The sequence below is a fragment of the Peromyscus leucopus genome, chromosome 2 (genome assembly GCF_004664715.2).
Source record: "Peromyscus leucopus breed LL Stock chromosome 2, UCI_PerLeu_2.1, whole genome shotgun sequence".
Classification (NCBI taxonomy): Eukaryota; Metazoa; Chordata; class Mammalia; order Rodentia; family Cricetidae; genus Peromyscus; species Peromyscus leucopus.
This window is the reverse complement of record NC_051064.1, coordinates 77,197,502-77,219,690: the sequence shown is the minus strand read 5'-3', so window position 1 is coordinate 77,219,690 and position 22,189 is coordinate 77,197,502. Positions and strand designations below refer to the sequence as shown.

The window sequence follows — 22,189 nt, the reverse complement described above, 5'->3', positions numbered from 1 at the left end:
TTGTGATAAATAAAGATGTCCCTAGGGCAATAATGACACCTATTTGTGAGGAACTGGGTTAGTCAGTTTTTAGCTACTCCTAGGATTACAAGCTGAAAACTCTCCTCTCCTTTCTTCTTCTTCTTCTTCTTCTTCTTCTTCTTCTTCTTCTTCTTCTTCTTCTTCTTCTTCTTCTTCTTCTCTCTCTCTCTCTCTCTCTCTCTCTCTCTCTCTCTCTCTCTCTCACACACACACACACACACACACACACACACCATTCAGTGTTAGATATATAACCTTTTGCAAGCTGCAATGCTCTGCATTCTGTTTCTTCACAGTAACAGTTAAACATTCTCTCACAGGCTCACATTTGCACCCACTCACAGCAGAAGCTTGGTGCAAGTCTGTATGGGTAGCACACTGTAATTCCAGCTTGTTGTAGTTCACTCCAGGGATCTCAGAACAATTGTTCCCACACCCTGCTTGCCACGCTGGTGGGCTCTGGCAGACAATCCTGGCAGCTGTAGCTGATACAGTTCCATATTCAACATGTAGAGCTTTGTTTTAGCTCTGAACAAAACTTCAGGCCTCGGTTTTTTTCCATCTCACACTCGGCACACATGCCTACCTCCCTCACCCTGACAGCTGGGGCTTGCAACAACAGGCAGATTTTTGTGGCATCTCATTATAAAATGGTGCAATTGAGCCATCGAGGGAAATAGTTGTACAGAAACATGTATCCCTCTTTGATTTCTTCTTTCCTAGCATTACTGACCTCCCATATTCAACTGGGAGAATCACCAAGTTAGGTATACTTAATCATGTGTATAGGTTTTACAGTTCACAAAATGTGTGTCATTATATTTTTAAATGATATCCATAAAAATCTGAGGTCTAGTGAGGGGTTGTGACTGTTCAGTTACATGGCTAGCCAAGAAAAGAAACAGCTTTCTAAAGCTTCTCTCCAGTTAAAGGCTCACAGCCCAGTGAACAAGACAGATATAAAACAAAGAGGTATAATGCAAGACAATTGGCACTAACAAAGATTTTTCAGAAAATGAGCAAATAGAGTTGGGTGAACAGAATAGGACAACAGCTTTTTAAAGGAATAGAGAAAGATAAATGACCCTGAGGATATGACCTCAAGTGGCTTCCAAGGCTAAATGAGCCTTCATTTAGACATAAGAAAAAGGTGACAAAAATATTTCCTAGAAGATAATTGACAACATCAAGTCAATGGTTTCAGTAAGTCCTCTACCATCTCAAGGCCTGACAACACTAACATCCTTATGATCCTGACCATTCTCCTTACCATTTATGCTACATATCACATATTAAGTATTTGTTCTGTGCTGAGGAGTGGAGGGAGCACTCTGCCTTGTGTGATTCAGTCACCATGTTAGGTTTGGTGCATGTATCCTCATTAATTCCATTTTGTAGATGAGGAAAAGAAGGCAAACAAAATAACTTGCCTGAAACAAGATTGTTTATAGATGATGCAACTTAAATATGTATCGTCTTTACCATATGGAGTATGGCAAGTTTATTTAGAAAAAAAGAAAAAAAAAAACAAATGTTGAGGCAAGCATCAATTTGTTAGGCTAGCAATGACTACCAACGAGGTGACAATACTAAACTTTTAAATTTTCTGAAAGTGGGATATTTCCTGTGATTTGTTTCTGTTCTGTTAAGTAAGCAAACAAACAAAACACAAAAAATCTGCCCACCCAACATCTCTCTTGAACTCAAAATTTTGTCCAATATCATGCTACTGTGCTGTGACACTGTGCAACTAAAGAGGTTGGCAAGACCTACCCACTTCCCTAACCCTTGATCTTTAGTGTTCTCTCCATAGATTAGGATATACTGAAGCACAAAATTACCAACAAATCAATAGTCTGTTCAAAAACTTCCTTGAGTACCCAGAAACATTCTACCAAGCTGTGTAGAATTTAGACTTTCACCTGTTGTAAGAGTTCTTTGTCTTAAAGTATCCACCGAATAGACAGTTGTTAGAGCATCTTAAGACTTTGTGTATTTAACTGACCCACCAGACAAAAATAAATATTCAGTGTGTTGCTACCTATGGTATAGAAGAAGAAAAAGGCATTCCTACTCATCAAATCTCAGTAGTGAGCAGGTTTTAGTTAAGGCAGAGTATGGAACAAACATTAGTTCTGTCTCATAACCCGGCCTGCATGTATTAGACTCTGTTACTGCATTAATTTTTTTTCTTTTACTCTTAAAGCACATACATCTGGACATCTGTAATACACCAAGGATTGAGATAAAGGCCCTTAGACATGTCCTTTCTTTATATATAAGGAAATTGTACTCTATAGCCTATGCAGTTTGTATGCCTTCACATTGCATATGAACAGCAAAGCAAAGTAAGACCATGTGACCCCGTCATCACAGCTCCTCTGCTTTTAACAACGCGCCAATGTTTTTATAAACATAAAAGCATTCTACCGATGACCTATTGATGAAGATATGTTAACCTCCTGTTTTTCTTTTCACTGTCTTTCTCTCTCCCCCTACCCCTTCCTCTTTCCTTTCTGTCTCCTTGATTCCTTTCTCTACAGGACTCCACAGAATGGAGCAAGAATGAGAGGAAAAAGGCCGGCAGAAAAGCATGAACTGGAGGTTTGTTGAGCTCCTCTACTTCCTGTTTGTATGGGGCCGTATCTCAGTGCAGCCCTCCCACCAGGAGCCAGCTGGGACAGACCAACATGTCTCCAAGGAATTTGATTGGCTTATTTCAGACAGGGGGCCTTTCCACCACTCCAGGAGCTACCTATCCTTTGTGGAAAGACACCGTCAAGGATTTACAACCAGATATAAAATATACAGGTATGATTTAGGCTAAGAAAGCCTTTGCTTTTCATTTCCGTTGTGCTTTGGAGAGACTAGGCATTGTCTGACACCTGACTGTGTGGAGAAGACTCTTAGATAAGGGATTATGACCTTGTTATAGGCTGTTAATTGAATGTACTCAATATTGCACAAAGTATTAATATGATGAGTCCAAATAACCAGTAATTTTTGAGTACTTTGTGTACTAGAGGTGGTGCTTGGTTTATTATCTCCTTTATACTTTCTATTCATCTGATGTAGATTTTGTTTTTTTCCCCTCTGCTTTACTCAGTTACACAGGTAACTGACTCTAAACTAGGTTAAATAATGGTTCCCAAAGAAACAATTTCAAAACTGGTAGAACTTGGATTTAATCCTTGGTTTACCTGTATCCATAGTCATGACAATCCTTTTGTTTTACAAGTATTATGAGTGAATCTAGTTTTCTACCCAAATATATTCACGAATTTCGGGGAGGGGAAGTAGAGACAGTCACTGAAGTACCGTTTTTTAAAACAAGTCTGAGCAGGTTACTAACTTAACTATAATTTTACCCAACCAAAAGGGACCAAGTTCTGTACAGGAATGACCTTAAGAAGGTCCAGTAAATGTGTCTACATTGTGTGTGTCTAGTAGATGGATTAAAAAGAGAAAAACTTGAATTATTTGCATACACATGGTAGTAGTCATGCAAAATAGGAGACATAGGGAAGGGATAGATGACTGAATTTTTTGCAATATCCCGAGTTACAAAAAACTCCTAGGAGAACTCCAAGGAGAAAAAATGAGTGGGAAATGACTGGTGTAGATAAAATACATCAGATGGTAGAAATTGTTTCTCAGAGCATCCAAGTATAACAAGAGGTGACAGCTTTTGATAGAATCTATCTGGGCTAGTGTGTCCTGTCCTGTGAGCTACTATTACCTGCTGATGAGATTTTTTGGGGAAGAGAATTCATAACCATTGGGCTACTTTTGAGAGAATCTAGCTGTAGACAAGTAAGTTAACTTCAGGGAGAATTCTACTTGTTGATTTGAGTGACAAATAGGGATAATAGAGAGAAAGACAGGAGATGATGGCATAAATTTTAGTTCAAAATACTCAGGACAATAAGTGCTGTACTTTGCAGTACTGTTTTCTGATCCTCAACCACCAGAAGTATTTTCTTTATGTACTTTTCCTGGTTCCATATTCTACTTAACTATAATATCCTTGACATATCTAAAAAATGCTAGATTTATTCCTCACTAGTTATAAACCATTTTCAATTACAATGTATTCCTTTCTTTCTTTTTTAACTGGAATTATGTAACTGTTTATATAACTAACTGGTATCTCTTCCGGTATTATATACTCATGTACGTGTGTACCCACTTGCACACACATTATAACATCCATTGATGTCACTGGTGTTCAGGTTTACATTTGTTATATGATTGTTATCATAAACACAAATGGGTACTGTAGTTTAATTGAAGAAATGCAAAAACTACTCTGCAACTTTTGTCTTAATGTCCAGAAAGAAAATGCAAATGCTAATATTCCTGAGACAATTAAAATAAGAAAGCATGGTAAAAGGAGAATGTTGGCCTATAAAGAGCAAAGCCTGAATTTGAACCTTAGGCCTTTCAAGTGGTTGATATAGAAAGTAGCCAAGCCATTCTGTATCCTGATTCCTGGAAATGAGTGAATTTTGAATTTTCAACTAGCTGAAAATACCAATCATGTGAAAGTTGCCCCACTAATAATTTGAAGTCTTACAGTAATAGTTCTGCATATGCAAGAGTTAATGTGTGAATGAACTTTCTATGGGCCCTCAAAAATAGAAAACAATCATTGAACTGCTGGAGAAAGGTGCCTATCAGCATTATGAAAATGTAACATACAAAGCAAAATGAAAATAGAGTGTATAAAATAAGGAAACTGAGTACAAATACGAAAAATATTTTGGCATTTCTATTCCTGAAAGAAAATATCAGAATTCTAATATAATGATTGATTCAAAAGGCTTCTTCTTGGGAGAACTATTCTTAAATCACCTGAGAACAGTAGTTAACTGCATCATTTCAATATTGGATCCTTAAAACCATTTCTAGCAGAATACAGCTATTGCTGTTTATGATTATGCATAAACCAAGGATTATGAGTATGTGTTGGTTGCTGGAGAGGATGTGCCAATCTCTGAAATGCTTGATCCAGAATAATTTGGAGCTTTGAGGTGTTGAAGATGGGGCATGACCTAAATCTTTGAGATTCAGATATCTAATTCTGTCTGTGTATTATCAAATAAGAACTTCATTTTGTGTATAGCTTTGTCTTTCTTTTGATCATCTCAAGGACACTTTCAAAGTTCGGGTCATTTGGGTTTTTATCTTGTTGTTGTTTCTGTTTAAAAGGCTATCTCATGAGTGACTTGAGCAAAGTCTTACAGCCAAGAAAAGTTAGAAAATGGGCTTGAAACCAAGTATGATTATTACTCCATAACTATACTAACAAATGTGCTAGAATTATGGGCAGCTGGGTCCCAGTTTCAATTATCTATTTACTGTACAATGGTAGAGGATCCTATCTTTGTTTCCTTATCCCACTTTCCTAATTTATCAAGTTAGAGGTGATTCATATTAATTATTTTCACTCTGTGCTTACATGAATTGCTGATGACTGAATTAAGTAGCCATAGAAACCACTGCAGTATGGTGAGAAGACCAAAAAGGCTGACCAGGCAGGACTCCCTGCCCTTCACTTCTGTAAACAGAAAGCTTACACCTGCTTTAATATTTGGTTTTCACCTGGGTTCTCTGTTTGAATGGAATCCAACATTTAAACAAATATTTCAGTCCTTCAGTGAGATGATTTCTAAGATTCTTTTAGCTCTAAAATTAAATGTGAGATTTAACTAAGGTTACATGGTTAATTAAATGATGGAGTTCCACCCAGAAGCCAAGCCCTTGGTCATCTAGTTATCCTGTCTTTCTTTTATTTAATCCCTAAATAATTATTAAGCAACGATTATAGACTCAGCACTGTGTTTAAGGAAGATGGTACAATAATGAGCAAAATAAACACTGCCCTTCCTCTCAGAGGAGAGAGTGACATTGATTAACCACGTGTGTGCACACATTTATATTAAGTGCTACAAAGGAAACATCCAGGATTGGTATCCTAGAAAGTAATAAATTCTGTGTTCATTGATTTGACTCTTAGGGTAGTCTGTGCATGAAAACACATGCAAATGGATACACAGAGACATATGTTCATCCAGTTGCAGGTCAGAGCAAGCACCAGCTAGCTTATGCTTACTGAGGCAGTTGTCAATTGATTCATTTTTCTTTCTATCTGTCACTTTGCTGAAACATTAAAGCATTTTTTCAACGTGTGTGTGTCTTGCTTGCTGTATGCTAACATGGATCCCGAAGATTGATATTGCTTCCCTAAAGGAAGAGCTATCCTTAAAGTTTTCCGTATTATTCAATGTTAGAAAAAAGCATTTCAGAATTGAGCCCTAAGTCTCAATCAATTCCCTCCTCTCCAGAGTTCAGGTTCACCAAGGGTTACTTGGAATCTACAACAAGAAAAGAAAGAGTTGTCTCCTCACCTGTGCAGGTTAGACCATCTTCTTGCCTGTGCACAGATTCGGTTTATAGATTGTAGAGTCATGGTGAGGAGTCACTCCCAGTGGTAGTGTGAGCACTATTAAAATCCCTGAAGAAGTTCATTCCAATGTGGTTGCACAAGAAGAGTCATCAGATGAGTGCATGCAATGGTGTGAGTTTGTGAGGTATAAACTCTCACTTCAGACAGTTTAAATCATAGTGTTGGAGACTTGAGGTAAGGGAGGTGTACAAATATGAGAAAAGTTTTGTCTCTCAAATAGTGTAGTAGAGGAATCTTCAGCTAAGTCAGAGGACCTTGACATTGTCCACCTCTTGTTGTTGTTTGGTTTTTACTCTTTTGGGGAGGCCCACCACACAGCTCCCAAGTAAATCACAGAGGCCTTTTCTTACTTATGAATTCCTGACATTAGCTTAGCTTAGTTTCTTGCCAGCTTTTCTTAACTTAAAATTATTTGGTCTACATTTTTCCTCTGGGCTTTTCCCGTTCTCTTACTTCTGTAAACCTTTCTCCTTGGCTTGTTATGTGGCTGGATGGCTGGCTGCTGGAGTCCTCCTTTTCTGGCTACTTCTTTTTGTTCCTCCATCTCTTTTCTTCTCACTCTCCCAGGTTTCTCTTTCTATATATTCTCTCTGCCTGCTAGCCCAGCCTATCCTTTCTCCTGCTTTGCTGTTGGCCATTCAGTTCTTTATCAGACCATCAGGTGTTTTAGACAGGCACAGTAAGTAACACACAACTTCACAAAGTTACACAAATGCAATATAAACAAAAGTAACACACCTTAAAGTAATATTCTACTACATCTTGTTTTCTTTCTTGAGTCTTTTGGTGAAGTAATAGAGTGATTTGAGGCACTTTCCCCATAAGGCCAATAGGTAAGTTAGTTAAGGTAGTCTTCAAAGCCTTTTCCATCTCTGAAATTCCATATTCCATGAAGTTTTGCCATCTCAATATTATAGCAAGTTCCTGTGGGGGAGAAGCTGGGTTTAGAGTCTGGGGACTCAAGATATATTTAAGCTGAAGTCTCTGTTAAGTATGTTGTTATTAGTAGCTCCAAACTTGGAGACAACCAAAAGCAATGAGAAAAGGGAAGCATACATAGCACACACCGACTCTCCCACTGGGGGTTACGGGAGGCACAAATGATAGAGGAGAAAGGGAATAAGTAAAAACTAACCACAGCAAGGGTAGGAATACCTCCTTATGTACTCTAGCTTCTCGTTTAAAGAAAGAGAATTACTTCTGTTCTAGCAACTTCATCATATGCACACTATTTGAAAATACTTTCTAAAGTTTAAATTGTAGCTACAAGTTATGATAAAATAATTTAAATAGTCTATTTAACTTCAGGTTAAGAGCATGAATGTGCTAGTTATTAACTACTCACAGCTTACCTGTGAGGGAAACTGTGACCCTGTCCCATAGTTTGAATGAGATGACTGATCCTATGACACACTTGCCAGCTTTCCAAGCTAGGATCCAAAAGCAAGTTTCCTTTGACTATAGACAATCTACAGTTTTCTAGGCTCACTTTTCTCATCTATAAAACTGAGATGGTATTAAATGTCTAGTATAGTTGTGATGAGGAAAAGAAGTATTGAGCATAAAGTGATAGGAATTTTATAGAAGGAAGATTAAGAAAACTTGAGTTTTATCCTTGGTTCCAGAGTACTAGGATGGGTGAATATATATTACTGTTACCTGTTAATAGATTTTTTTGTTTTTGTTTTGTTGTTGTTGTTGTTTGTTTTTCGAGACATCATATCTCTGTGTCGCTTTGGTACCTGTGCTGGATCTCACTCTGTAGACCAGGTTGGCCTTGAACTCACAGAGATACGCCTGGCTCTGCCTCTTGAGTGCTGGGATTAAAGGCGTGCACCACCACCACCCCACCTGTTAATAGATTTTGAGATCATTAGTAATTGCTGTAAATTTGGCCATTTATTTCAAAAGTGTCTTTTTGTTGCTTTTTCTTTGTTAGATGTTTTTAAGACATGGACTCCTATACCTCAGTCCAGCCTTAAATTCACTATGTGGTGTAGATCAGCCCTGAACTGATCTTCTTGCTCCTACCTACCACTTATTAATTTTAAATGTGACTTTGGTAGGAAAATTACGGTACCATTGTGCACTTTGATTCTGGAGAGCGGGGTCAGAGGGAGGACAGTGGTAAATAGGTTCACTGTGCTGTGCTGAGGTTGTTTTTTTTTTTTTTTTTTTTTTAATTGAGTGGCTCTCCCTAAGGTTTCAATGGAAGTGGTTTGTGGCTTATGCTGATGCTGACTTTGAGTGTGGTATATGCACCTGAAAGGTGAATGTAAATCAAATAATGGCAAACCAAATTTAATTGCCTGTCTTCCATATCTATTTCAGAATTGTGTGAATCTCAGTTCTAATTTTTGGTCCTGATGTTCCTTCATATCTTTCACACAAAATATTTTTAATCGATTTTGTAATAAAGCTCATTGAATAAATGAATGGATATGGTGTTGGGTGTTTGATGAATGAGAAGTGCTTCTAACCTATCACTCACTCATTGATATATAATGAGGAATCAAATACAGCAGAAGCTAGGCATGAGGGAGCCAGAGATATATTAGGTGGTAGACATTGTAGGGAACTTTCAGAAAAGTAAATGTGAGAGAGAAGCCAGCCTGTGTTCCATTCAAGGGACTATGGTTGAATTTGAAGGAAGTCTCTAACCTTTGAATCCGTGTGTAGCCTTGACATTTGGTGCTAGGGCAATATTTCTGTCAGTGTGGTAATTATTAGTCCACATGATATTAAAAGGCATTTTCTGGAAAAATAACTTCCTAATGAGTTTAATAACAATAATAATTATTATATATAATAATGTTGAAGAAAGCAACTAAAAATTTTAACATTATTTTCAGTGTCCACCATCGTACTGTGCTTACTGTCAAAGTGATTACCTCTGGTATTTACAATAATTTTTTGCAATTTCTTATGCCATTATTTTCATTTACATAATTTGTGCAAGGTAAAAGTTTAATTCGTGTCAGAATAGGTTCTGTTAAAGGCAAGTCTGAAACAATAGATTGTATCCTTAACTATGTTGTACTGCCTCCCAGATGACATAAATATATATTGGGGAAACCTGGACCTAAGTTTCTTTACTGAGGGACTTTTATTACTCTTAGACTATTTTCTGATATTTGGCCAAATCGCCTTGACTATATCTCCTTCTGGTGAGGAAGATGTCTTAAATGCTCTCTTTGTTCATTTAGATTCCAAGTGAGTGGTGCTGTTCTGGGTTCCAGTTGGTGTACCTGGCACCTAACTTAGGAAGTCCCATCATCATGTGGGATTTTTAGTTTGAGTATTTTGGTCTGAATCTTGTCTTTGATTGACAGGAATGGAATCAGAAGCTTCAATTTTGTTCTGTCATTAGGCTTATTATGTTTTTTAAAATTATTTTTAATTTAAGTTTTAAAATCAGTTTGCAGAGGTTGAGAAAGAAACTTGTATTTCTGGAAAAATGAAAATCGGAAGGTGTTAAAAAGAGTGTTAGACTAAATTTTCTTAGATTTAGGTATTCTTGAATTTGAGTTGGGGTGGTTTAAAGGTAGGCCTCACTTTAGAGGTTAGATCTCAACATGTCTTGTTGCAGAAACAAATGGAAACTTGGTATATACTCGGTGGTAGGCACTCAGAAATGAAGGTGAATCATTTTGTTTCAGGAAAATTACTAATCCACTCCAGGTATTCTTTATTCTGAATTCTCGGAAGTGCTGCTCTGATTGAAATATTCTTTAGGGAATAGGATGTTTAGACATATTTTTTCAGTTAGATATATATGACCGGTGTCAGAAAAACAAAACAACAACAACATAACTCAGACCAGCTGTAATAACCAAGATTTTCTTTCTTTATTAGAGAATGTTCCATTGGCTCAAAAAAAAAAAAAAAAAAGATGAATAAAGGACAATGTTCCTTGCTCATATGGCTGATTTCAGGTTCTCTGTAGGGGGCAATGATCTCTACCCTCACTTGATCCAAATTTCCTGTAAGTTTCTCTAAATGTAGGTGGGAAGAGAAAGATAACCAACAACTTTTTCTTTGGGCCATGCCAATTCAAAAGCAATCTGCAGTATTGATTATTTAAAATTGACCTTCCAATTCCAAAAATGATGGTTTTATTGCCACCAATTGAGTACCTGTGTCGTATTTTCCTCTTTGCTCCTGTGTCATTACTGGACTGTCTTCTGTGAGTTGCAAACCGTTGAAATCTCTGCAGAAAAATTGCCCAGTTTTAATCAGGAACAGTATCTATAAATGGCTTTTATTTGCCCATTCTCTTGAAGAGGCAGCATGTCACAGGGTCTTTAAGCTGACCCCAAAATGGTTACTGCTTTGGTAGGGAAAATTAAGAAAAAACATGGAGTTAAGCTCTTAGGCCTTTAGATTCTGCCCTAAATGATGGGCTACAGATTGTAACAAGTCTTTCTCTGTCCTGCCAGCCAGTTCCCAAATAATGACACAGAGACCTCTTATTAATTATTAAAGTTCATTTGGCCTATAGCTTAGGCTTGTTCCTAACTAGTCCTTATAACTTACATTAACTCATTTCTATTAAACTCGGCCCTGCCCCAAGGTTCATGGCTATTATCTCTCCTTGTGCACATTCTGTTTCCTCCTCCACTGCCTGGCAACTCTGCCTTTCTTCTTTCCAGAGCTCTCTCTTTGCCTGGAAGTCCTGTTTATACATCCTTCATAGCTATTGGCCTCTCAGCCTTTTATTACAACAATCACAGCATTACACAGTCATACAGTATACAAGTACCCACAACAAAAGATGATAGGAGATCTTCCTCTGGACCACCTGTAGCTTGCTCCTTCATTTTAAAATTCTTTGCTAAATTCCTAATGACCAAACTGTGAACTCTTTCATGGGGATGGGAGCAGAAATTTTTTATTGATGACTGAAAAGGATCTATGGTATCTCTGGGGAAGACTGACCAAAAGACTCATTACCAGTGCCATGTGGGAAGCTCCCTTACTGAACAATGCTACAGGAGCTAAGGTTATGGAGAGAAAGGCATCTTCTATAGAATTGGTGTGTCAAAGATGGGGAGGGATGGAAGGGGAAAGAACACAGTTTGGAAGGCACTTACTGAAAGGGTGGTGTGCCCAGTGTTAAAGGAGTTTTGGGCTATCATGGGAAGCCAGTGAGAGAAGCATCTCAGGCAGATGAAACATTGCCTAGGAAGGAAGCAGGACAAAGCTTGGGACTAAATTCTCATGGACTGTGTGCATTTGTTTTCAATGGTTTTGATGGTAAGATCCAGGCCTCAGAGCCAAGGAAACTGAGATTGCTAGTTCATTTTAACCATCCTTCAAATTCCAGGTAATTATCAGGGTCATATTAGATAGCTACTTATAGTAGTGTCTAGTTATTTTTATATTTTGACCTTGATTCATGCAATGAAAAATATTCTGCATTGACTTTCAATAATTCTAGTCAGTGACATAAATTTTAAAAATATGTATATTAAATAGACAATCACTAAAACTTTCACCTATTTATTGCATATGACACACTATGACATGTTTTGTTTTACCCCTCAAATGTAATTTATTCTTTTCTAAATCCTTTGTAAGATATTTGTGCCTACCCAAAACTTGATTTTTATTTTTACTAATGGAGGAAAGGCTTAGCAATTTGGAAAACACTGACTTTGAGTTTGTAATGTGTAATACATGGGCTTGGAGGAAGATTGGGCCATAGATTTGTAATGGATTCAAGTCAGAGAGTTCAAATCTGTGTTCCACTTGCCATAAGAACTAGGAAAGAAGCATTTCTGACCAAGGTTGTGAGCAGCACAAATCTAAAACTTACATTATTCCTTTAAAAATATAAAGATTCACTTTGTATGTATTTCGATTCTGCCTCCATAGATGTATGTGTACCTTGTACATGCCTATGGATGGTTTTAAGCTGCCAATAAGTGATAGTAACTGTGCTTGGGTCTTTAACAAGAAAATAAGTTTCTTTTCAAGAAATTTCATCTTTCTATCCCAAAAATGTTATGATTCTTATTGCCCTAGATAGTGGTTAATGCAGAGAATCCTTACTGTGCAAAGTCCTGAGCATATGCTAATATCAGTACTTAGCCTTGCATGGGACATCTACAATGAGATCCACCCACTCTACTGCAAAAAATGTGAAATGGGGGAAGGATGAAGATAACTGGAGGACAGAGAATGCTGTAATATATTTTCTGGGCATGGTATGTCTGTTGCCCATGAAAACTCACAGTAGTGCTGGTGATATACACAAGAGCTGTGTGAGTCAAGCAAGCTAAAAATTACAGGACGGAGTAGGGAGGAGTTTATGATGCCCCACAACTACCTATCTGAAGAGCTATTGGCAGATGAAGGCTTCCTGGAAAGACTGAGTCAGGTTTATGAGGGATTTGACCACAGGTAGTTTTTAATCTCCCAGTAGATGACATGGCATGCACACACATATGGGCAGCACTAATTGGACTCAGTGGGTTAAAAAATTAATTAATAAAAAGAAGAAGAAGAAGAAGAAGAAGAAGAAGAAGAAGAAGAAGAAGAAGAAGAAGAAGAAGAAGAAGAAGAAGAAGAAAGGTGAAAGTCTGAAGTATGAAACTGATGTGTACCTGGAACATTACTCTGGCTACTGCATGAGGGATAGATAAAGGGGAGAAAGAAGAAAGCTATAGGAGTATTTAGAGAGAAGGTGAAAACTTTTATCACTGAAGACCGAGTCCATGGACTATGTAGTTCCACTTACACCTTAACATCACCCTTCCCTCTGAACAGGCTTCTTTCTGTGCTATGTCTGGACCCACCCTTCCCTACTCTATGCTCTGTAACTTTGGCATGATACATTCTTCTTGCAGAGTTCTGAATCTGCTGAATACCTTTGTATTTAATGAGAGCAACCAGAATGCCCAGGATTCTTCCTCCAGCAAGTTCTTTAACTCTCAAGGCCTTCTGTCTGGGTACAAGAATTACTGGGTCTCATTAAAAGTGTATTCTCAGACTGTCTAGAGCATTGGTTCTCAACCTGTAGGTCATAACTCCATTGGCAAACCTCAATCTCCAAAAACATTTAAATTACAATTAATAACAGTAGCAAAATTACAATTAGGAAGTAGCAACAAAAATAATTTTATGTTTGGTGTCACCACAACATGAGGAATTGTATTAAAGGGTTGTGGCATTAGGAAGGTTGAGAACCACTTGTCCAGAAAGTTATTTTGAATTCTACCCTATATATCTTCCTGACTCTTCAATGTTTACCTGGATTGATGTTTCCAGATGGAAGTCAGTATCTAAGTTTGTTTGAACCCTAAAATTATCAATGGAGCTTATCAAGTTCTTAGAGTGAAGCTAGCATTAATCTGAGCCTTGATTAAGTCTTAAATACATGGCTTAAATTCATTGAGCCCCATCTTCATCTTCAAGGAAAGGATATTCCCAAAGTTATTGGGAAGCACTACAAAGCGACTGTACCTTAACGTGGTATAAGTACTTTAACACTGGTAGCAAAAACAAATAGCTGAAACACAAAAACCTGGAGATTCTGCAACATTGACTCTTGTAGAAGTGTCTTATTGGAACTTCCAGAACATGAGTTCTGTATTATAGATAACTTCTAAAGGTAGGCTATGTACCATTGTTAGACCAGGAGGACACTTCTAACAAAAACCACAGAGATGGAAGACCAAAAAGACAGCTTTCTGATACCCTGAGGTCCCATGTGATATGAATAAAAGGCCAGATATTTTCAGGCTATTGGCATACATTTATCAGTTTAAGATATATTATACATCCCATGATTTGCAAGCTTCTAATGAATTAGTCCAGGTGACTTGGGGCAATCTGTGGCATCTCATCTTCCAGTTTTTGCTTCAGGGTGCCTACTAGGTTGTCTTTGATGTGCAGTGCTCTGGAGACTTTAGGCCCCTAGGGATGGTTTCCCACCTGTGCTCTTTCACAGCAATCAGCATCATCTCAGAGTGAGGTGTGTGTGTGTGTGTGTGTGTGTGTGTGTGTGTGTGTGTGTGTGTGTTTTAGTGTAGGCGGGTAACTATGCTTAATGCAATTGCAGGTTTGTTTTTCAAAGAGGGTCAGCAAAGTGCAGCTTCTTTCCCTGAGAGCTTGTGACAGCCCTCTATGCTTCTAGTGTGACAGCCATTTTATTTCACATTGATGGGGGAGTGTGCTTTGAATTAGAAGAAAGGAACTGAATACAAATGACAGGAGAGTCTCAGTCTTGAAGGATGCCTTGTGATTGCTGTACTTTATGAAAAGAAGGAAACGCCTATGCATCTGTTGGTTTATACTATCTGCAGATATTATGCTAGTCCTTAGTGTCATTAAATTAGTAGTGACCCATCAAGAGCAACAAAGGACAACTGGGAAGAGCCAAGGAAAAATGCCAAACTGACCCCTAGTGTGAGGAGTGCTAGGAACAGGGCAGTAATGTCAAGAAAGGGTTCTAAAATCAGTCTTGCAAGATCAAGGAAAATTTTCAGATTGTGGTGTGTGTAGCTGGAGAGTTTTCTCTCTGGATCTTGCCAAGTCCCGGCAGTCCCTTAGCCCACTTATAAAATAAACATACAGACGCTTATATTATTTAAAGTGCTTGGCCATTAGCTCAGGCCTATAATTGTCTAGCGCTTACTCTTATATTTAGCTCATTTCTATTAATCTATACTTTGTCACGTGACTCCTGGCTTATTGGTACCTTACATCTTCCTTGTCCTGGTGGTGGCTGCACTCTCCTCCTCCCTGCCTTCCTGTTCTTTAATTTTCCTCTCTGTTAGTCCCGCCTATACTTCCTGCCTGGCTACTGGCCAATCAGTGTTTTATTTATTAACCAATCAGAGCAACACATTTGCCATACAGAACATCCCACAGCAGGTGTGTGTGTGTGTGTGTGTGTGTGTGTGTTCATGTGCACACATGGATGCACATGCATATGTTTGAAGAATTCTCAAGTAAGACTTGTTTGGTAGTCTGCAAGTAATCAAGTAATTTAGTATGGGTTAACACAGAAAAATATATTAGCATGCCAGCAGTTAGTATGTAGCACAATCAGGTCAGGAAGCCTCATGAACTTTCTATAAAATACTTTGAACCTTATCTTAAGGCAAAAGCTCCTATGATTCCTTACTGTATCTCAAGATTTTATTGCTTCAGTGAACTTTTGGAGTGTTTCCTCTAGGCCAAAGAGAGACTAATAACTATGTTTATTAAGTGGCTAGAACAAAACAACTTAATGAAGTATTTATGGCCTGGCATGCTTATTGGTCATATGAAGAAAAAAATATCAATGCATGCAAATCTAAAATAAGTGTACTTTTCTCATCTAATTCTCCAATTAGCAAAGCTACCTACTACTCCTTCTCACACTTTGATCTCAAATGCTACCTTCATCATTTCAAGCTACCCATTCATTTTTTGCAATATTTTGTAAATTCTCAAAGTACCCAAAGTAAAACTTCACAAAGACACTCCATATTTGAAAGCAATGCTATAAGTGTCCCAATGTGGGTCCAATAAAGCTTAAGTGTCACTCATTTTTCTTGAAACAGTTGGCATGTCCTGCTGTTCTGTGGGACCATCTCAGTGCATAATTTGCAAACTGTTTCCTGAGAACATCAGCTAGCCTTTGAGAGGATGTTGACTAAAGTGGCACAAACTCTACCTGTGTCTGAAGTCAATCTTACTAAAACAGAGAGACTGTATTGAGACTATTGAGAAAAATCGGAAGTTGCAAAATGTTTTTGTATGCTCTAGAAAAGAGAAGAAAAAAATTACTTGGGATTAAATAACAGAAATGGAGATTGAGGTATTTTTCAAACATATTTTTTTGACCTGTTATAACTTAATAAGGAGTTTCCAACATGGTAAGGAGGTTCTCACAGTCAAGAATTCAGATTTTTCTATCACCACAAAGACTCCTTGTATAACTGTTTAAGTCAGACCTCACTCTTTTATCAACCACACCTCTAAACTCTGCCATAACTATGGGTGTTAAAGTGTGTATGATCTTGTCATTTCAAGAAATTTATATAAATGTAATCATCACCTAAAATACTTTAACGGTCAGTATTTGGTGAGTGCTTGAATATGGAGGCTGAGAGCAAAAACTTAACACCTAAGGGCAATCTCAAAACTGTTCTTTCAGCAATGAATCATAAGTTCTGGGATGAATGTGAAACAGGTGAACATTGTTGACTTGCTTCACAGAGTAGGTGGTGGTGTTTTTCTTTAAGATGGAGAGGTCAGGAATGCATTTTTTTGAGGTTGTATATATTTGAACATGATGAGTCAGCTTTGAAAATATTGAATTTATATTATGTGGATTATCTAGATAGAAACCTGCTAGTCAGTTGTAGAACTGGTTTGAGCTCTTAAAACAGAGCTGGGTAATATATTAGAATATCCACAGTCATCAGGACTCCATTGACAGCTCCAGGGTATATGTTCATTCATGAAAAACCTATTTAGCATGAGCAAAGAAAAACATTGAAAGTTACAGAGCTAGTTAATCATGTGGAAGAAACATCATAGATGTTTTTTATGGTGAAGTCTAAAATAAAGGGACACTTGGAAGAAATGGCATGAGCAACCAATCCTTGGGATTTCTCATATACTACACCAATTAGAAACTAAAGACAGACTTATAGATTTAAAAATCTTCATTTTTGTCAAGAGTTCTTTAAATAGAATCTTAAGGACAGATGCTAGATTGCAGTGGGCTGAAACATAAGAAAAAGGAGGAGGAGGTTTGATTTTATATTTTAAAGAAGTACAGCCAGGAATGGAGTAGAGATGTGAAATGAAGACTTATTTTTTTCTGTTTACTTTGGAGAGGGATGGGGCAAAGTCTTTGATTCAAAGTGGGAGTAGTCTGGAAAAAGCAATTCCTGAGCATGCAAGGAGAACACCAATAGGAGTCAAGGGAGGCATATCTTTCAGTTAAAAGAGGAAGAAAGAAAAAGAGAAATTGAGAGAGAGAGACAGAGAGACAGAGAGAGGCAGACAGACAGACAGACAGACGGAAAGAGGTGGGTAAAGATAATAAATAGTTTTGGTTACTAGCTTTGTAGTTTGAAATCTCTACTTTGCTTTTGGTTAAGATTGTCTTGATTATCCAAAGCCTTTTTTTTTTTTTTCATAGAATCACAAGGGGTTTATATTTATTTATTTATTTATTTATTTATTTATTTATTTATTTATTTATTTATTTGTAGGGCAGTGTTTTATTCAACATAATTAACATGATAAACAAATTCTAAAAAAAAAAGATAATAAATAGATTTCCCTGGTTAAAATTTGGGGGGAAGGGGTCTCTGACTGATTTGTGAGTAAAGAAAAATAAAAGAAAAGAAAAGGAAGAAAAATGCCAAAGAGAGTCAGAAAATGCAATTTGGAGATATTTGGAGTTGTCAACCTTGAGAGGGGTTGGAGGTTCTTTCTAAGGAAATATATATACATATAAAATAAAAAACAAAAAACAAACTCCAGGAAACAAAGCTTTGATAAGCTTGGTGAGCAGTTTATAATGACTGCAGACTATGAAACTGAGCTACTCCTCTCCAGAGTAACTGAAAAGTTTTAATAACAGAATATGGGTAATGATAGTGTTGGTTTTGACAGGAGGGGTGTCTTGCCAATATGTGAGATGGAAAGATAATTAGGTAAGAGAATTGAGAATACTGAACAAAATTTGGAATTACTGCATGATCCTGAAATCCTATAACTAAATATATCTGGATAGCCAAAAGATATGACCTTAGTATATCAAAATGATATCTACAATCCCATATCCATTGTTGTGTTATTTATCATAGCCAAGATATGGAATTAACATGTGTCCAACGATATACAAATGGATAAAGCAAATGTGATATATGTGCATAGAGTGGAATGCTATTCAGTCCCTAAAAAATAAAATAATACCCTCATTTGTGACCACATGGACGAACCTGGATGACATTTCAGTCAGTGAAATAAGCCATACACAGAAAGACAAATACCACACATTCTTATATATGTGGAACCTACAACAGCCAAACTGTTAAAAGTATGTAATAGAATGTTAGTAACCAATGGCTGAGAATGGGGGAGTTGGAGGGCTTTTGTCAAAGATAGAAAATTTATTTTTGATAAGAGGAATGAATTCCAAAATCTACTATTAAGTATTATACCTATAACTAACAATGATGTATTATATGTTTGAAAATCATAGAAAAGGTAATTTTTAAGTGTTTCTACCAGAAAAATAATCATGTTAAGCAATATATATGTTAATTACTTTGATTTAGTCATTTCAAAATATATGCATATGTCAAAGCATGAGGCTGTTTATAATCATAAATACATATCATAATATAGTCAGTTAAAATTGATTTTAAATGGGTATTGGTAAAAATAAATATATGGCTAGATTTGGGGTGTAAGTCAGATGTAAAGAGAGGTAAAGACGGTAGACACTATATAGAGTGAATGAAGGTCACAGGCTTCGAGGTCTTTGAGGGAAAGCAGGTGTTGTGATAATTAAGCCAGAGACTGGGATGTTTTGATGTATGTCAGAATTAGGAAGTTTATGCATGACACATTCTAGAGTAACTAAGAGAGGAATTAGGGAGCCGGAAGAGGGTGATGGTAGAGGTCACTGAGTTAGAGGAGATCAGGGGACTTGGATCTAGGGAAATTTTGTGCAAGACATATAGCATGAATACATGACCTGGGTTAAATCATGATCTGAAATGATGTCCTAAATTCATTGTATAACATGAGCTAATACTATGAAAGTTGTGTCTTACTCCATTTTATGCTGCTATAGTGAAAAACTTACATTTTTATGCTTTATGTAGAAAATAGATATATTTAGCTTATCATTTCAGAAGTCTAAGAACTTGGTGCCAATATCAACTTGGCTCTGGTGAGGGTCTCCTTCTAGCTACATCACAATGTGTTGGATGGAGTCATGATAGAAATACTTAGAAGGGAAAGACTCCTTTCCTTGGGGGTCACTTATAGAGTAATCTAAGACAGTGGAACTTTTACTCTACTTACTTGATAACTAATCTATTCCAGGAGACCAGCATTAGTCCTTTTCAATGATAGAGTTTCCATGAATTCAGTATCTCCCATTAGGCCTTATCTATTCTAGCTTCCTCTTTCTCAACATCAACACCACCCTCCTGGGTGTGAGGCCTGTTAAAGTCCCAGCACATGACGCCTTGAGGGTACAAATAGTATCCAATAATAGCAGTTACTGAGTACAACAAAAAGACCATAAGAAGACTTGGGAATGATTCAATCTGTAAAACATTTTTATATTTGAGTCTTATTCTATTTTGCCTTAGATCTTTGAGTAGTGATTTATTGTTTCTGAACCTTCAGTCACTCTTTCTAAAAGGAAATTTATCATTTTTACCTCTCCCGCAGAGTCACAGTCTGATGCTAGAAAGAGAAAGTGAAACTAAATGTGTTCATTAACTCCTGCATCTTCATGTTAATATTATGGGCCCTATTGTTGTGCATTGGAATTGGGAGACTGACAATGGATTCTTTTCACTACATTGATGCAAGATAGTGCACAGGATAATCGTATTTGAATAGCCTGATTTGAGAATATCATTTTAGGGTAACAAAATGGACAGTAGCTGTAATATTGGAGATGGACCATTAGATATCTATTCTTTCAGATGTCCAGAATAATGTGTTAGAACAGTTGACCCCAGGCACATTGACCGATAAAAAGATTACTTTTACTTCAGCATAATGAGTTCAATATTCTTCTGTTTTGCAAAAAGACATTGGAACATGCATACTTGTCAGCAAAAGGAAAAATGAGATTGTTTTGTTCCTCCAGTGTACAGCATAGACTATGTGGTGACCAAAACCACTAGAACATGGAGGTTTTCACAGGAAGAGTATTCAGGAAGTGTAACACCAGTACAATGTAACTTTCTCAGGCTCAATGTTGCAAGCGAGTCAGAAACAAACAAGTATGGGGAGACTCAAAGAGTAAATCCCTTTGGAATTATTTAACCTAGGATGGAATCAATGAATCACAAGAAGACAACAACTTATAAACTAAAGATGATGGGGCATTAATATGTTGGAGAAACCATATGGTACTAATAGATAAAGTTCATGCAGGCATATTATACCTAACATTGCTTGTGGTAACTACTTCATCAAACCTTATTTTACATATGAGGAAATAGAGACTTGGAGACTTAATTTGCCCAGGGTCACACAGCTAAGAGGTCACTGCAAACTAGGGAGTCCTCTTCCAAAGTGTGAGAAGAATGTTGGGAAATGGAGAGAAAGCTGTCTGTTAAGGAAGAAAACTTTGTCTTAGCTGGTCAACCTTGATGCTCATCACCTGTTACCTCAGTGATTATTACATGATCCTTGATTTGCACTTACATAACTTTAGAGATTTTGGTAGGACAATCACAGAAACCTGTTACCTATTGAATATTCTTAGCAGCTTTATTAAAGATAGAATAAACATATATGCCTGTGCTTCTCCTCTGTCTACTAATTTATAGTGGTCTACATGTCTGATTTTGGGCAAGTATTATGTTGTTTTGGTTACTATGTAGTGTGCCTTCAAGCCAGTAAATGTTATGCCTCCACACTTGTTATTCTTTCTTGACATTGTTTTGACCATTTGGGACATTAACAGTTCAGTATGTATTTTAGGTCTATTTTCCTATTTCTATAAAGGGATATCATTTGGCTTGATATGGAGTACATTTAATTTGTATGCCACTCTGGGCAATATGATCAATTTAACAATATTAAACCTTTCAATAAATGAACATGAGCTGTCTTTCTCTATACCACTGTCTTGTGTAACTAGTTTCTTTTTCCCAGTTTCATATATTTTAGTGCCAATATTTCACTTTGTGGCTTAAATTTATTCCTCAGGTTTTATTCATTTTCTGCTAATTATACCTGAATAGTTTACTTTAATTTCATTTTAAGGCAACTCATCATTAGTGTATAGAAATGCTGATGGCTTTTTATGTTGATTTTTTTATTTTATAAATTTATCAAATTCATTGATGATTCCCAAGATAATTTGTTGTATCTTCACAATATTCTAGATATATATTATCTAATCTGTAAACAGATAATTTTATTTCTCCAACTTATAACCCTTTAAATTTTCTTCCAGTAATATATTGAATATAAGGGAGGGAACAGAAATCCTCACTTTGTACTGGAATTTGGAGGAAGAGATTCTAGTTTTCACTTTAAATAACACACAGTGCCCCCTCCATTTTTCTCTTCTTCACTTCCAATTCTTCTTCCTCATATGCAAATATGCCAACTGTACATAATATTTTAAAGTTCAGAAAACACGTTTCTAAGTGTGGGAGGTAATGATAACACAGTTTGTGGATGAGGAAGCCAAGGCTCTATGTCAATTATAAATTCTATGTTGAGTGGTGGTACATTACCTACTATCTAAGGCTTATCAAATGACACTGAATGTTGATTTAACTGTTCCATGGGTGCTTTTTGTTTGTTGAACCCTTTCTTATGACTGACACTCAGTTTAGGTAAATCAAATGCTGCCTCTATTACTACTCTTCAAAGAAGACTCTTGGAGAGCAACTTCTACAAACATGAGCAAGAACAATGAAGAATATTCAGATTTCATTTAAAAAAACATAGATTTTTTATTTTTCTTAATTCTTGGAT

The 22,189-nt window shown here is 36.8% G+C and overlaps 1 protein-coding gene across 1 annotated transcript in view; it reads left to right on the top strand.

Annotated features, from left to right (window-relative positions):
- Positions 1–22,189, top strand: part of Brinp1 (BMP/retinoic acid inducible neural specific 1) — a 189,652-nt gene that overhangs the window by 44,693 nt on the left and 122,770 nt on the right. Inside the window, exon 2 of the mRNA XM_028885701.2 lies at positions 2,565–2,832. Coding sequence (XP_028741534.1) covers positions 2,615–2,832 — 218 coding nt within the window. The 5' untranslated portion in view covers positions 2,565–2,614. The remainder of the gene's footprint in view (positions 1–2,564; positions 2,833–22,189) is intronic.